The sequence below is a fragment of the Lutra lutra genome, chromosome 6, assembly GCF_902655055.1.
Source record: "Lutra lutra chromosome 6, mLutLut1.2, whole genome shotgun sequence".
NCBI classification, from domain to species: domain Eukaryota; kingdom Metazoa; phylum Chordata; class Mammalia; order Carnivora; family Mustelidae; genus Lutra; species Lutra lutra.
This window is the reverse complement of record NC_062283.1, coordinates 119,164,223-119,179,762: the sequence shown is the minus strand read 5'-3', so window position 1 is coordinate 119,179,762 and position 15,540 is coordinate 119,164,223. Positions and strand designations below refer to the sequence as shown.

Below are 15,540 nucleotides of genomic sequence, written 5' to 3'. Positions count from 1 at the left end.
GAACACCATTTATTCATGATTCATATTTTATTTCTAGTGTTATCACTTTTCATTCTTTGGCTGCATTTTCATCTTTGTTGGCCAATTCCCTTTTGATTATCCATTTTGCAAAATGTCATATGGATTCATCACTGGGAGACAGGGAGGCAACATAACTACATGGTTTGTTGTCTGTGCATAAAGTGAAGAAGAGACGCACAGTGATCAGACTTTGAAATAAGTGATGTGACTGTCATAGCCCATGATGCACATGTATTATTTATGTGCTGATCAATGGACTGAGGAGCCAGCAGCTATATCTGTACTTTATGCAATTACTCACTGTTAATACACCCTGGTAACTAAAATATGAACCGTGCTGTTGGGGGGCTGGGGTCAGCAACTAAGCTGTGGTATCTGAAATTCGTGTCCACTCACTGGGCAAAGCAAGGTCTTCTTGCATTAGTATATACATCTAATAATATACATCTTAAGAAAATTGTTTACAAAATCACACACATACAAAAGAGGAGTAAAATAAAGCTACATACCAGTGTGAGATGACTCATCATCACTATCCTCTTCTTTCCTTCCTTTCTTCTTGACTTTTTTGATTTTGTACTCTCTGGCATTGCTGCCACCACCTCCTCTCACACTTCCACTGCCCTCTGGTGGAAAACGGTATTAGTTAGTAGAAAACGATGACACTACGTTGTCATATTTAACTTTACAGCAGAACAATAAAAGCCAAATAATTAAACTTTTAGCTGCTATTTAAGGTGGGAGGTTTTTTTTTAATTATAATGGAAGTTTTATAATTTGGTCAATAAAAAATTAATAAAATGTGAAATCTCTTGAATTTGAGCAACTCACTTAGATAGCTTACCAGCTCTAAAGGCAATCTCTTCCAGTCTCTTCTTCCTTCTCTAAAGATACTTTTTTCTATAGTTTTGTCTGACTTTTCCTTGGCCAAACCCATTCCTTTACTGGTTCTTCTCCCTTCCCCAAAAGAAATGTGCCCTCATTTGCCATCTTTGTTACTACAGCTTCATTAATATCCCATTACAGTACTTCACAAGTTTAATTACCCTCAGTTTTGTCTTTCTGGTTGAAAGATTATTATTCTTGTTTACAGGAAACATCCCTAGTCTCCCACCACCCTATGAGATAATGAATTTTTGAGAGCAGGGAGCATGTCTCACTAATATTTGTATCCTTGGGGTTAAAGCAATGCTTGACACATTAAAAGGTGCTCAATAAACGCTTACCACAAATATTAAATTAGATGAGTAGAGAAATATAGTTATCAATCACCTATTGGCTAAAGACTAAAAAAATACACATTATGAGACAAACTAAAACACTGTATATAAAAGTAATGTTATTGAGGTATTTCTCTGCTATTACATATTTACATTTAAAGTATCTATTTAACAAAATAGAATACTTATCTAGAAATGGGATTGAAACATGAAAAATAATAATACACTTCGTCATAAAAGACTCATTTTTCAATAAAGTAAAATGACATATAATACAGATCTTTTTCTAAATTTTAAGTACAATTCCTTTAAATTTTATCACGTCCTATAATTTTAAGTTCTATTAATTTATTTTCCCTTGCTTTTATGATAGAAAAACACAGTTTTCAAAAGCAGACCTATGGCAATAAATTTCTTATAGGGAAGACATTTATATTTGACATTATTCCATGCACTATACTATACTAACTATTACAATATGATAGTACTATAATTGAGATGATGACCAGATGACTCTGAACTTTTAGAAGGAAATAAAACAGACTAGCTATTCTGACATAAGTGCAACCAACTGATTAAGGTGAATTTATAAGATATCTTCAAATCATATGATAAAATATGTGTGGCTGTGAACAGTACTATGATTTATTGGAGTAGTCTTCCCAGAAAAATAGAAATTTCAAAGTATCAAAATCGAAAGATTTTGTAGAAAAATGTGTTTGAAGAGGAAAGAAGCAATCTCAGAGATATAGGAGTGAATTTCCACAACAAATAAAAATGAAGTTTTGGGGGTGCTTGGGTGGCTCAGTGGGTTAAGCCTCTGCCTTCAGCTCAGATCATAATCTCGGGGTCCTGGGATCGAGCCCCGCATCAGGCTCTCTGCTCAGCAGGGAGCCTGCTTCCTCTTCTCTCTCTGCCTGCCTCTCTGCCTACTTGTGATCTCTCTCTCTGTCAAACAAATAAATAAAATCTAAAAAAAAATGAAGTTTTTATAACACATATCCAGTACAGCTGTATTAATGAAACATGTTGAATATCTAGTTTCTTTAACCCTGATAGAGCACTAATAAAACTGTTCCTACTATAGAAAGTATGGAAAACAAATTAATTTCCAAATGCAAGTTATTAGTATACCAGTGCTACCTCAAATAATTTCCAGTGACTCTTAATTACCAAAAAGAAAAAAAAAAAAAAAAAAGAAAAGAAAGGAAAGAAATGAGATGTCCTTGGGAAATTCAATAATTTAATAAATATTTATAGAACACCTAAAATACACCAACAGGTGCTCTAAGAACTAGGAACCAGGAAACAATAAACAAGATGTACAAGGTTTCCCAACAATAAAACACAAGACAGTGATAAAAGCAATACAAAAAGACTGGAAGATAACATATGGAGAATGATTGTGTCTACAATTCCAGGTGGTGAGGGAGGCCTCTATGAGGAACTGACATTTAAAGTTGAGCTCTGAATGACAAGAAATCTGTTACCTGAAGTTTGAGAGAGAACATTCAGGTAGAGGGAGTAGCTACTGAAAAGGCTTTCAGGTAACCACAAACTTGCCAAATTTGGGGGGGGGGGGAAAGGCTACTGGTCCGGAACATAGACAGTGAGGGGGCAAACAATGGGACATGGGCCGGGTCATGAAATTAACTTAGTTCTCACAAAAAATTAAAAAGAATAAGTAATCACTAATATTTCCATTATCATAATCAAAACTTAATTCATTAGCAAATGATTTGGCTAATATTAGCAATTAAAAATAAATCAACCAAATAAAAGGGTATAATAAATGTAGAGTTCACTGCAATAAATAAATGAAACTCATCTTTGAATCTTCTCGGTTAATAATAACTTATTACCTGTTGCTTTTCTCCTTCGTTCATCTTTTTTATCCTTTTTACTTGTATTAATACTTTCTAAAATGGAGACCTGTTTCAGGTCTTCTTCAGTGATTAAATGAACAGGATTATTTTTCATTTCCTGAAATAAAACATGCTTTTCTTGGTAAGCAAAAATATATGGCATTACAGAAAACATAAAATAGTTAGTTACATACTCAATTATTATTATTCATCCTAATTATTCTTGTTTGATCTCATTGCTAAGAAGAACTATAGAGCCTGGTCCAACAGTTGCCACTCTGAGACTCTTTCTCCTTGCCAAAGATCAGTCTCCTCCCTTGCTGTTCTTGACTTTTTGAATCTGTGATCAAAAAATAAAAAATCCTATCTGGTCCCTGAAAAACTGATCATACAGCAAACGCAATCCTCTTTCAGCTGATTTGGCTTCTTTACCACTGCTTACTGGGTGACCTTGCTCTTTTTCTCTTTGAGGCTCCCAAGTCCAGTGCCACTTGGGTACCTGATATTACAAAATCTCTATCCTCCAACCTAACAGAACGAGCATGTAGGATGAGTTGTACACTTAATCATATAATTTGTTTTTTCCTCCAGACTCATTCCTGATCTCTGCTTTTTAAAAATTTATGTTAAGACTAATGACCTATTTCCATGTTCAGAAACTTTTTTTTCAGCATGGGACAGGGTTCTAAATCTGCAATGACAAAAGTACATTTTCATGTTAAAAATGGGTGTTTCCCTTTTGGTTTCCTAAAGAAAAAGGTTTAGAATGTTGACAGTTCAAACAGCAGAATCACCTTTTTTTTTTTTCCCCTCAAAAAGTTATTTTTGTAGTTGGAAGGAGGAGCACAAAGAATGAAAACTGATGACCACGTTTTTATCTTAGTGCAAATAAAAATAATGTAGCCATTTAGTGACTTGGGAGATAATATGTGCTACACTTTTGGTATACATCTCTTCTTTATTTAAATTTATCTTTAGAAAGGAGAAAAGAGGCATCATCATCCTTCCTTTGAAGATGTGGAAACTGGAGGTCTACTTGTCCAAAGTCGAACAGTAAACAAGGTGAGAATGGAACTCAGGTGTATTGGTAACAATCTTATGTACTTTTACTCTGCTGCTTTGTAGGCAAGACAGAAAATTATCTCTCTTTTTTAAACTATTAAAGAGTTTAAAAGGAATAGAGATGAATACAAATTATTTACATACTTAATAAGCTCTCATGGACTTATTAACAGTGTAAGATAAATAGGCTTGTTCTGCCTATCGTGAGCAGGCTTTATAAGTAGATGGGGCTGCTAACTAGAAACATGAATTGAACAGTCATTAAAGCAGACCTGACCGGACCCCTGCTTCTAGAAATTATGATAGCACTTGCTCTCAGGAACTAATCAATTTTTGATAGTATCAACAATTTCTTTCCTCAGTAAGTTATTCCATTTGTGCATCCCAAATAGGTAAAATTAATAAGGCTCTACCTGATTTAGCAAATAAATAGTATAGTGATTGATAGCTATACTGTATACTTGTACATATAATCCACAGATATAATTTTTGTGGATTTCAATGTTGGACCAATACCCTTAGGAAACTTAACTGTGAAATGTATAATTTCATTTATAGGATTTCAATTTATAAAATTATTATATGTTATAAAATTATAAATGTAATAATCATAATTATAAATTTATAAATTTTATAAAAATATAAAATTATATAATCAGCTCCCTAAGTTCTAACTTGTATGTCCTGATGGGAGTGAAGAAGAGGAAAAACAAATCCAGAAGAAATAAAAAGGAACGATGCATTAAAAGGAAGTGATGCATGAAACACAGTGTTCACTTTCGGGTGTATGCTGCTTACTCCATTTTTCAAAAAATGTCAGATGATTCTAATGTGAAAATCCTATTAAGATTAGTAGGAGAAAGGAAATCTGGCTTACCTTTTCAGCTTTCTGGTGCATCAGTTCACTGAAGAGTTCTGTGCAGTTATTTATGAATTTTTCACTGACTACAACAGTGTCACTAAAAACTACAGCTGAAGCCTGCTTGCTGAATGCTCTCATCACCTGCTGAAGCAACATGGCGGCATCTTCAACTGATAAAGAACTGGGTAACAGAGGCTAGAAGCAGAAACAAAGTGAAAACAAGTATAATTATAATAACATACAGATAAACCATTTGTTACATATATGCCCTCCCTAGGTGATTTCATTAAGTCTAATCGCCTTCAGAACCATCTCTATGCTGATAACCTCCCAAACTGTATTTCTGCTTTCATTATCATTCTGAGTTCTGGAGTCATATGCCCTCTGTCTCCCTAACATCTCTGCTCTTGTGCCTAACAGGCATCTCAAATTCCACATGTCCAGAACGACACTGATTGCAGCCGCCTACCCACCAACACCTAGTTCCCATCCACCTTTCTCCATTGTTCCCCCATCTCAATTAATGGTACTGTTCTCCATGCAGTTATCAGGCCCCAAACCTATATGTCATACTCAGTTCCTCTCATAAACCCATAAACAATCCATCATCAAGTCCTGACAACTTTACCTACAAAACAGATTTCTTAGCTCCTTGGACTATCTGAAATTACTGTTTTCATTAACTATCTCCACCTAGGAAACTTGTGTGGGCACCACATTCCTAGCAAGTAAAATGGTTCCTTGCACACAGACGGTACTTAAAATTTGTTAAATGAATGAATGGAACACCAAAATCTGGAACCTCTGGAAACTTGCGTATCCAAAAAGTAATTTTTTACTTTATAAAGACAATCTGGGCCCTGCCTAGTAATAATGGGATGGCCTCTTGTTTCTTTCTCTTCACCTGTACTTTTCTCTTTGGCATAATAAAGACAGGTCAGTACTGAACATTGAAGTAAAAACACTAACAGGGCTAAAGCAGGTCATGGTAGTACATGAGCAGAGATTAATGAATGGATAAAGGATACACAAATACTATACAGTGGCTAATGCCAATAAACTTGGATAAGATTGTAAATACTTAGATAAGATTTTGAGAAATCACATCAGTATCAATGGCAAGACTGTTAGGAGTATTATATTGTTTGCTTACTTGTTTTGAGATTTACGGAATTCTGGATGTTGACTATCCATATCTAAAAGGTCATTCTACCTCAAAAGCTAAAAGTCTTTAAGCATAATTAAGATTGTTTTTGCCATAACAATGTCTGCTAGAATTTGGCTACAAAGCCAAGACTATCTTTATGTATCCTAACTATTAAAATGACCACATACTAGTGAGTATCAGTTACCATTGGTTTAAAGAAAAATTAACAAGAAGAAGATAAAACATACCTCAATATCAACCCATGTTCCAGAGCTGATGGCTTCCTCTACTGATGCTTCCACCTGATCCACAAGACCTTGACCAACACAAGCTGCTTTCAAAAACAAGAGTTGTGTTGTCTTATATCTTTTCTTTATGTAGCTCACAGCATCTGGGATTCCAAGTCTGGACAAAGCATCAAATTCTAGAAATACATCACAAATAGAAATGGAATAGAATCCATTAGAACAAAATTGTCAATCATTCCCATCTTTTAGAAATCCTAGAAAAAATAAGTTCTACCAATATCTATTCTTTGTGAATGCACTTCCAAATTTTTATTACTAAACATAGCTGTAGAAAAATTAGTTCAAATAATTCCTCAATCCCAGCTATGTCACACCCTCTCCAATTGAGGGGTCAAAGGGAAACATGAGAACTACAGATCAAAAAAGTAGAAATGGGGGTGAAGGAGAATGTAATAATTTACAGAAACAAAAAGTAGAATTTATTTTGCTTATTACAGTTAACTAAAGGTATCAGACAACTTAAGACAAAGTAATTCCCTAGTTTAATTTAAACTAGACTTAGCATATAAACAAAAGTAAAAAAAAAACAAAAAACAAAAAGACTTAAATTTACAGCCATTAAGGTTACTGGAGGTATCTATTGTACTCTCTGCCCCCAAATAATCTATTTAAGAAAACTGATTATAACAAAGTTCTAATCCAAGTCCATGGTTGAAGAAACTGAAAGGTACATAACAGAAAGTGAAGAAAACATTAAGTGAAACCCAGTATTCTAGTATAGATTTAAATTGTTTGAACCATTAGTATCTTACACGTTTATTACTGAGAAAGCAACTGATTTCTTACATGATTTGACTTGGGTTATGAAACTGATCAAACTAAGTGAGCTACATGTACATACATAATGTATATGAATATTATATGTAATATACATATGCTAATTGTTTTAATGATTAAGTTCAGTCAATCTACTTTACCCAAATGACAGAACCTCAGAAAAAGGAGAATAGCTTCAGCGTTTGTGAAGAAGTGAGTGACTAATAAAAATGCACACTGTAAAGCTGATAGCCAATAAAGTATTTCTAAGATTATGTATCTGAATAATTGGGCAACTTCATAAAATATAAGATATAATAAATAAGATTATTTTCTGTGACTTAAAATATACTTGAAATTGTAATATATCACATCACTGGAACACTGGTAACAATCAATACCAGTTTTGGCCTTCCCATATTACAACTGGTCAGTAACTATGAAATTAAACTCAGTTCCAAAACCAACAAAAATCTGCAATTCGGCTACTTTTACATTCACAGAGAACCATTATAATCTTTTGTCAATAGCAGAGCATGTGTGTACTCCCAGGACTAATAAAGTACTTTCTAAGAACGTGTGCAATATAAGAAAGAAATTTTAGTTTCAAAGACAAGAAGAAATAGTTACCTAGATAGCCATTCTGTCTGAGAAAGGAATCCACCCAAGTACTTTGTGTTCTGGAGTAAATGTCAGGGACAAACACCGCCTTATCCTGTCTCCCACCAACCACAGTGCCTCGTAAACGTCCACTATTAACAAGTTCCTCAAGCACAGCTTAAAACAAAACCAAATACAAATAAATCAGAGCAGGTATAAATGTCAGAGAGTAAAATACTATTTCACAATTTAGTTATTCTCCTTTAAAAAAGCAATTTTAAAATTTAATTGCATAAATGAAGACTTTATATTTTAGACAAAACTTTCCTGCCATTTATGAGAATATTCAGGTCGCAAATTTGGGAAATTCTGGCAATTAGCTAAAAGTACTGAACTTGTAACTCAAACTGGTTAATATTAACATTGAATTTTTTTTCAAAGATTTTATTTATTTATTTGACAGACAGAGATCACAAGTAGGCAAAGAGGCAGGCAGAGAGAGAGGGAGGGGAAGCAGGTTCCCTGCTGAGCAGAGAGCCCGATGCGGGGCTCGATCCCAGGACCCTGAGATCATGAGCTGAGCGGAAGGCAGAGGCTTAACCCACTGAGCCACCCAGGAGCCCCTAACATTGAATTTTTTAGTTAAGAGCAATTTGGGGGGAAAAATGCCATTATTTATATGTTTGAAAGTGGATGACTGAACACTTTGAGAATAGATAATATGCAATCACTAAGTGTTTCCAAATTCATTTTTCTCATATTTAGAACATTTAAGACACCTGGATCACATTAGAATCAACTGTGTGAAATAAAGCCATGAAAAAAAAATTTTTAAATTTTTAAAAAAGATTTAATTAATTAATTAATTAATTTGACAGAGAGAGACTCAGTGAGAGAGGGAACACAAGCAGAGGGAGAGGGAGAAGCAGGCTTCCCACCAAGCAGGGAGCCCAATGTGAAGCTCGATCCCAGGACCGTGGGATCATGACCCAAGCCAGAGGCAGATGGTCAACTACTGAGCCACCCAGACACCCCAAGCCATGAAAATTTTTGTTATTATATTTCTACTTTTTTCTTTTTATGTCATTACATTTCTACGGTTTAAATTGCAACACATGTAAGAGAAGTATAATGCTTAGGTTAAGAGGATGGATCTAGATTTGGACACCCTTTAAGTACAAATCTCAACTCTGTCACCTACTCCCTGACAAAAACTGGGCAAGTCATTTTACTTATGCTTCCATTTTCTCAGCCATGAAACAGAGATAATAGCAAGTGTCTCCAAGAATTGTCATATTCAAGTAAAGTGCTTGGAATAGTAGCTGGCGTATGATAAGCACGCAGTAAATTTTAACTAAATATCACCACCACCACACATCATCATCATTAATCACCCTCATCATCGTCAAAAGGCTAATGCCAGTCTGAGACCTGGATAATACTGCCATTAACATAAAATACACGCTTTTTTATTTAAACCATAACATTCAACTAAACATTCATTTAACTAAACCATAACATTTAACTAAACATAAACATTCAAACATTTCATTGTTTCATTTCATTTCATTACCAAAATACCCTGAGAAAAAGACAAAAGCAGATAGGAAGGAGTTATTTCTAAGCAAATTAAAAAGCACAGTCAATACATGACTGGCAAAGAAATGTTCATGAAAATCAGCCTTTACCAGAAATAAAAATTAGCTTATATGAGTTACACGATTTTGGTGCTGAGTAAATTAGGATACATTAGAAAAGTCTAGATTTTTCAACAGATTGCAACAAATAAATTTCATGACTGTACAGCACAAATCCGTGCTAAATTAAAAGTTATCAAGTTATCAATTATTACTTGAAAAACTACATGAAATCCCACCAATTGCCAATTCGTAATTCCAATATATGTCACATTTTTTTTTTCTAAAGATTTTATTTATTTATTTGACAGACAGAGATCACAAGCAGGCAGAAAGGCAGGCAGAGAGAAGAAGGGAAACAGACTCCTTGCTAAGCAGAGAGCCTGATTCAGGGCTTGATCCCATGACCTTGGGATCATGACCTAAGCTGAAGGCAGAGGCTTTAACCCACTGAGCCATCAAGACGCCCCATATGCCACATTTTTATTTTTAAATTTATTAAACAAAAAATTTAACTCCACATTCTGAAAAATATAGAGAATTAAAACTAACTTCTGGTTTTAAACATGAATTTCTTTTCTATCCTTCATTTTAATTCTTCTATTTGCACAGATATCTGAGCCAAAAGATTAAGTCATTGTTTTTTATTTCCACCAAGAGGTTTAAAAAAACCCTCAAAACCTGGTAACAGCTTCACAAACACACACATAATATAGGTAATGAATCAAGACTATTCTGGAGATATTACAATGTTGTTTAAATGCTAAGAACATATTTTTACTGGTATCTTCTTTGTAAAATGTTTTTATTTCTTAAAATATTTTATTTACTTACTTATTAATTAAGTAAGCTCTATGCCCAATGTGGGGCTTGAACTCATGACCCTGAAATCAAGAGTCGCATGCTCCACTGACTGAGCCAGCCTAGCACCTCTGTAAAATTTTTTTAGACAAACACTATTTACTTTCATGTTAGAAAATGTAGCAAGAATCTGTAAGAAACAAAGTGAAAATTATTCTTAATCCTACAATTTTAAATATCTTTCTATAAATATATATGCATAGCAGTATTTTACACACACACACACACACACACACACACACACACACACAGAGTTTGTTTTTCATTCTATTCCTTTGGGGTAGCCAACACTAAATGTTTGGTGGATATAACATATACATACATGAAAATTGATATAGAGAAGGTTTTCAATGAGAAATATTTTAGTTATGTAAGTTTGAAGGTTAAAATAAGTCAAAACGTGAAAAATTAGTTATGTTTCACTTTAATAGTCTATTTAGCAGTTAATTAAGTGACATATAATTTAAAGCAAACTCACAGTAAAGCAGCTGCTCTTGAAATCCATATTTTGAAATGAGAGAATTTAATGCTGTAGGCCTTTATGGAAAGAAAGAAAAAGACCTTAGTCATTCTAGAGTTACACATATTTATGAATTATAAAAATAACTAGGATAACTAGTTTTTATGAAAAACACCAATTAATTTAAAAGAAAAATGAAGGCAAAAATAACACCAGATTTTACAACATTAATCAGAATTACACTACTGAAATTCCAGGGGAATTGATTTGTATTCACAATCCAGGATCAATTTACTTTCTCACCAAATTCCCACCTCAGATTTAGTGATATCTGATCAGCTTTTATTTTATGTTTTTCTTTATTCCAGTCTTTCTCTCTGGGAGGCTCTTTCTCCACCTAGGAATAGCCAGGTGAATGTTATCTGATTCTGTTTTTGAAGAAAAGTGAAATTATATATGTACTGAAAGGAATCTGGAATGAAATTCTCCCAGATCAGGTGGATGACTGGAAGGGAGCCACTTAAAATGCTCCTTTTTGTTTATCACTATTTTCTGTAATGACTGCTTTAAAAAAACAAAACAAAACAAAACAAAAACTCCAGCTTTAATGAGGCATAATTTACATACAATTCAAGCATCTTAATAAATTTATGAAGTTGAGGAATCATCACTATAGCTCTCAAGTCTAGAATATTTCCATCACCCAAATAATTCCTGCACAGATGTTTATAGTTAATTCTTGCTCTACCCCTAGTCCTAGAGAACCACTGATCTGCTTTCTGCCTCTACATACTTGCCCTTCTAGAAATTTGATAGAAATGGAATCAATATATGGTCTCTTATGTCTGGCTTTTTTCACTTAGCATCATTTTGAGGTTCATGCATGATGAAGCCTAAATCAGTATTCACTCCTTTTTATTGCTGAATAGCATTTCCTGTATGGAGATACCATATTTTGTTTATTCATCCATTGGATGATGGACATTTGGATTGTTTCCAGTTTGGGGCTATTATGAATAATGCTGCTACAAACATTGTTTTTTCGTGCCTTTGTGTGGACATATTTCTTCATTTTGGGGGGTAGATCCCTGCGAATGCTTTTCTTTTATAATAATTATCTTTTTTTTTTTTTAAAGATTTTATTTATTTATTTGACAGAGATCACAAGTAGGCAGAGAGGCAGGTAGAGAGGGAGGAGGAAACAGACTCCCTGTTGAACAGAGAGCCCGATGTGGGGCTCGATCCCAGGACCCTGAGATCATGACCTGAGCTGAAGGCAGAGGCTTTAAACCACTGAGCCACGCAGGTGCCCTAATTACCTTTTTTTTTTTTTTTTAAATAAGGGAAATTATAAAGAAAACAACACAGACTTTCTTTTTATGACTATTTTTTTTTTCCCCTATTCATTTTAAGCCAGTTATGCTTGTTTTCTGGTTTAGGTTTATAGTCTATGTTTTTATTTTTATGCATATAACTAAGAGATTTTTAAGTTATTCCAAGTACTCAATTGATTACTGAAGATGTTATGAATTTTCTCTCTAACAAACTTGGGAGGGCAGAAACATTTGTCTGAATATGAATTGATATTTAAAACCCCTATGCTTGGGCATTTTGGCTAAATTATTATTTTTACCAAATTTTCATGCAGATTATTTATTTTTTACTAAGTTAATTTATCCTACTGTTTCAGCTAAATTATCTAGAGCCCCCAAACCAATCAGGTCTATTTAGGTGCTTGAAGTTTGTTCTCTGCTTATATTATAATTATTACAACCTTCTCATGTTTTGTGTTTTGTTTTCTGTTCCCTTCTATCTGAACACATCCCTACAAAAATGTGGAGGGCTCCTTGAAGGACTTTATCTTAAAATTTCTGCGTGTATAACTTATTGTGGATTTTCAGTAAACATGTAATTGAATTGCACAAAATTTCTAGCTTTTTTTGTACAATAAAACTTGGCTGTTGAATTTTTATTTCAATTTGGAATACAGTGTAGTTTAGTATACCTATATATGTCCCTGTTTTAAGTATTTCCTGTTCTTCTTTCTGGCTACCTATAACAATGATATAAACCCTTTTAAAACCAGAGATGAAGGTGATTTCTCTAAAGTTAGACCAGAAAAGTGGAGGGGGTTGGGGGCTCCTTATATTTAAGAGACAAATATGATGATATGGTACATTAAATGAAACTATCTGGAAGCCACACAGCCTAGCAAAATCTTTTGAGGCTCAGAATTTGTTTCGCCCCCATGCTTTAATAATACCTCTTCAAGGCTACTGTGAGTCAGAAAAAATATTATTTGCCAAACCTGATGGTAACTATGCTCACCACAATAATTAGTCAAAGAAAAAAAAATCTGTCAATAGGAAATTATATTTTGTTCTTATTTTTTGATCAAGTAATAAACACACACAGTACAAAAAAGGTACAAAACTGAATCCCCCTATATTCTCATCACTCAGCTACCCGGTACTCCAGAAACAACTACTGATACCAGTTTCTTGTGTCAGGAGGGCACAGGCTGTCGGAGCTTATGTGGACAAAGGAGGGTGTCCACACGGAATGACAGCTGCAGCAGCAATGGGGTATCAGTTACATAGAGGGGAATCACTCAAATAAGGAAATTTAGCTGACCCTTGAAAAATGTGGATTTGAACTGCATGGGTCTACTTTATATGTAGATTTTTTTTTTTTTTTAAGATTTATTTATTCATTTGAGAGAAAGACAGAAAGTAAGAGAGTACATGAGAGGGGCAGAGGGAAAGAAAGTCCAACCTGACTGAGCATGGAGCCTGGTGCCGGGCTCGATCTCATGACCCTGAGATCATGACCTGAGCAGAAACCAAGAGTTCAGATGCTTAAAACCAACAGTGCTATTCAGGCGTCCCTATATGTAGATTTTTAAAATACACATATAGTACAGCACTGAAAATGTATTTTCTTTTTCTTATGACATTCTTGTTTTTTTTTTTTTTTGTAAGATTTTATTTATTTATTTGAGAGACAGAGTGAGTGAGCACGAGTGGGGGGGATGGGCAGAGGGAAAGGGAGAAGCAGACTCCCTGCTGAGGAGGGAGCCCCATGACATGGGACTAGACCCCAAGACCCCAGGATCATGACCCCAGCAGACGTTTAACTGACTGAGCCACCCAGGTGCCCCATCTTTCTTATATTCTTATTATTTCCTTTTCTCTAGCTTACTTTATTGTAAGAATAAGGTATATAATTCATATAATATACAAAAGATGCATTATTCAACTATTTGTCACTGGTAAGACTTCTGGTAAACAGGAGGCTGTTAGTAGTTAAGTTTTGGGGGAGTCAAAAGTTATTCCCAGATTTTCAACTGCAGTGTGGGGGTTGGTGACCCTAACCTCTCTGTTGTTCAAGGGCCAAGTGTATATTAAGGATAATGGGAAGTAGGTTTCTCAGGGCCAGAGAAGGGAGCTGCAAATATGGAAAAGGAGAAAACTAGGACAAAACTGGGTGCTTGGAAGGGAACTGGAATTATCAGTGTGAACTCATGGTTTTCGATAAAAAATACAAAAATATAGGTAAATAGAGGGGTGTATACTAATGTGTCTGTGTATCCCCTAACTTTTCTGCTGAGGGGGCTTGGAAGAGGCGACAACCAAATAGCAATAAGCAATTTAAGCGTCCAGATCTTGGTTTCTAAATAGTATACTCAACTAAGAAGAACCAGGCAGAGTTCCTTAAGGAAATGGCTGATTCTAGGTTTGGGGCAATAAAATTATGAGCTGAGCTTACAACTTCTTGTTTTAACCAGAAAGAAGAGATGTGTTCCAAGAATGATGGGGTAATATTAAAAGGACACAGAAGTCAGCATGAAGGGTGGGCCAATAGCTAAATCAGAACCAATTTAAAAGTATCTAAATAATGGTAATAGATTTTAATCCAATGGATAAAATAGGGAGCCATGAGTCCATACTGATTTAAACAAATGAATAAACTGAAAGTTTGATTAAAAAAAAAACCAGCATAACTTATAAAATCTCAAACTGCCCTCCCCACAAATACTTAATTATAAAGGAAAAACAAGTAGCTTTATGGCAAGTCTAATAGATATCTCCTTACTAAGAAGTTATACTGCATACCATCAGTAACTAGAAAAATCTAAACTGTCTACTCCCTGCTAGGATTCAATAACAAGAACACAGAATTACTTTGGTTACATCCCTGTCAAAGATGCATAACCTGAATTAAGGAGTCAATCCCATTTACAATTGCACCCAAAACTATAAGATACCTAGGAATAAACCTAACTAAAGAGGCTAAGAATCTGTACTCAGAAAAGTATAAAGTACTCATGAAATAAATTGAGGAAGACACAAAGAAATGGAAAAATGTTCCATGCTCCTGGATTGGAAGAATAAATATTGTGAAAATGTCTAGCTACCTACAGCAATCTACACATTTAATGCAATTCCTATCAAAATACCATCCATCTTTTTCAAAGAAATGGAGAAAATAATCCTAAAACTTATATGGAACCAGAAAAGACCTCGAGTAGCCAAAGGAATATTGAAAAAGAAAGCCAAAGTTGCTGGCATCAAAATTCCGGACTTCAAGCTCTATTACAAAGCTGTCATCATCAAGACAGCATGGTACTGGCACAAAAACAGACACACAGATCAATGGAACAGAATAGAGAGCCCAGAAATAGACCCTCAACTCTATGGTCAACTAATCTTCGACAAAGCAGGAAAGAATGTCCAATGAA

At 34.5% G+C, this 15,540-nt stretch overlaps 1 protein-coding gene across 1 annotated transcript in view; it reads right to left on the bottom strand.

The window, feature by feature from the left end:
* The window catches only part of UFL1 (UFM1 specific ligase 1), a 38,100-nt gene that overhangs the window by 12,063 nt on the left and 10,497 nt on the right, over positions 1-15,540 (bottom strand). Inside the window, exons 7-12 of the mRNA XM_047734316.1 lie at positions 10,818-10,876; positions 7,872-8,018; positions 6,426-6,601; positions 5,046-5,225; positions 3,104-3,224; positions 531-647 (exon numbers count right to left, since the gene is read on the bottom strand). Of these exons, the coding sequence (XP_047590272.1) occupies positions 531-647; positions 3,104-3,224; positions 5,046-5,225; positions 6,426-6,601; positions 7,872-8,018; positions 10,818-10,876 (800 nt within the window). The remainder of the gene's footprint in view (positions 1-530; positions 648-3,103; positions 3,225-5,045; positions 5,226-6,425; positions 6,602-7,871; positions 8,019-10,817; positions 10,877-15,540) is intronic.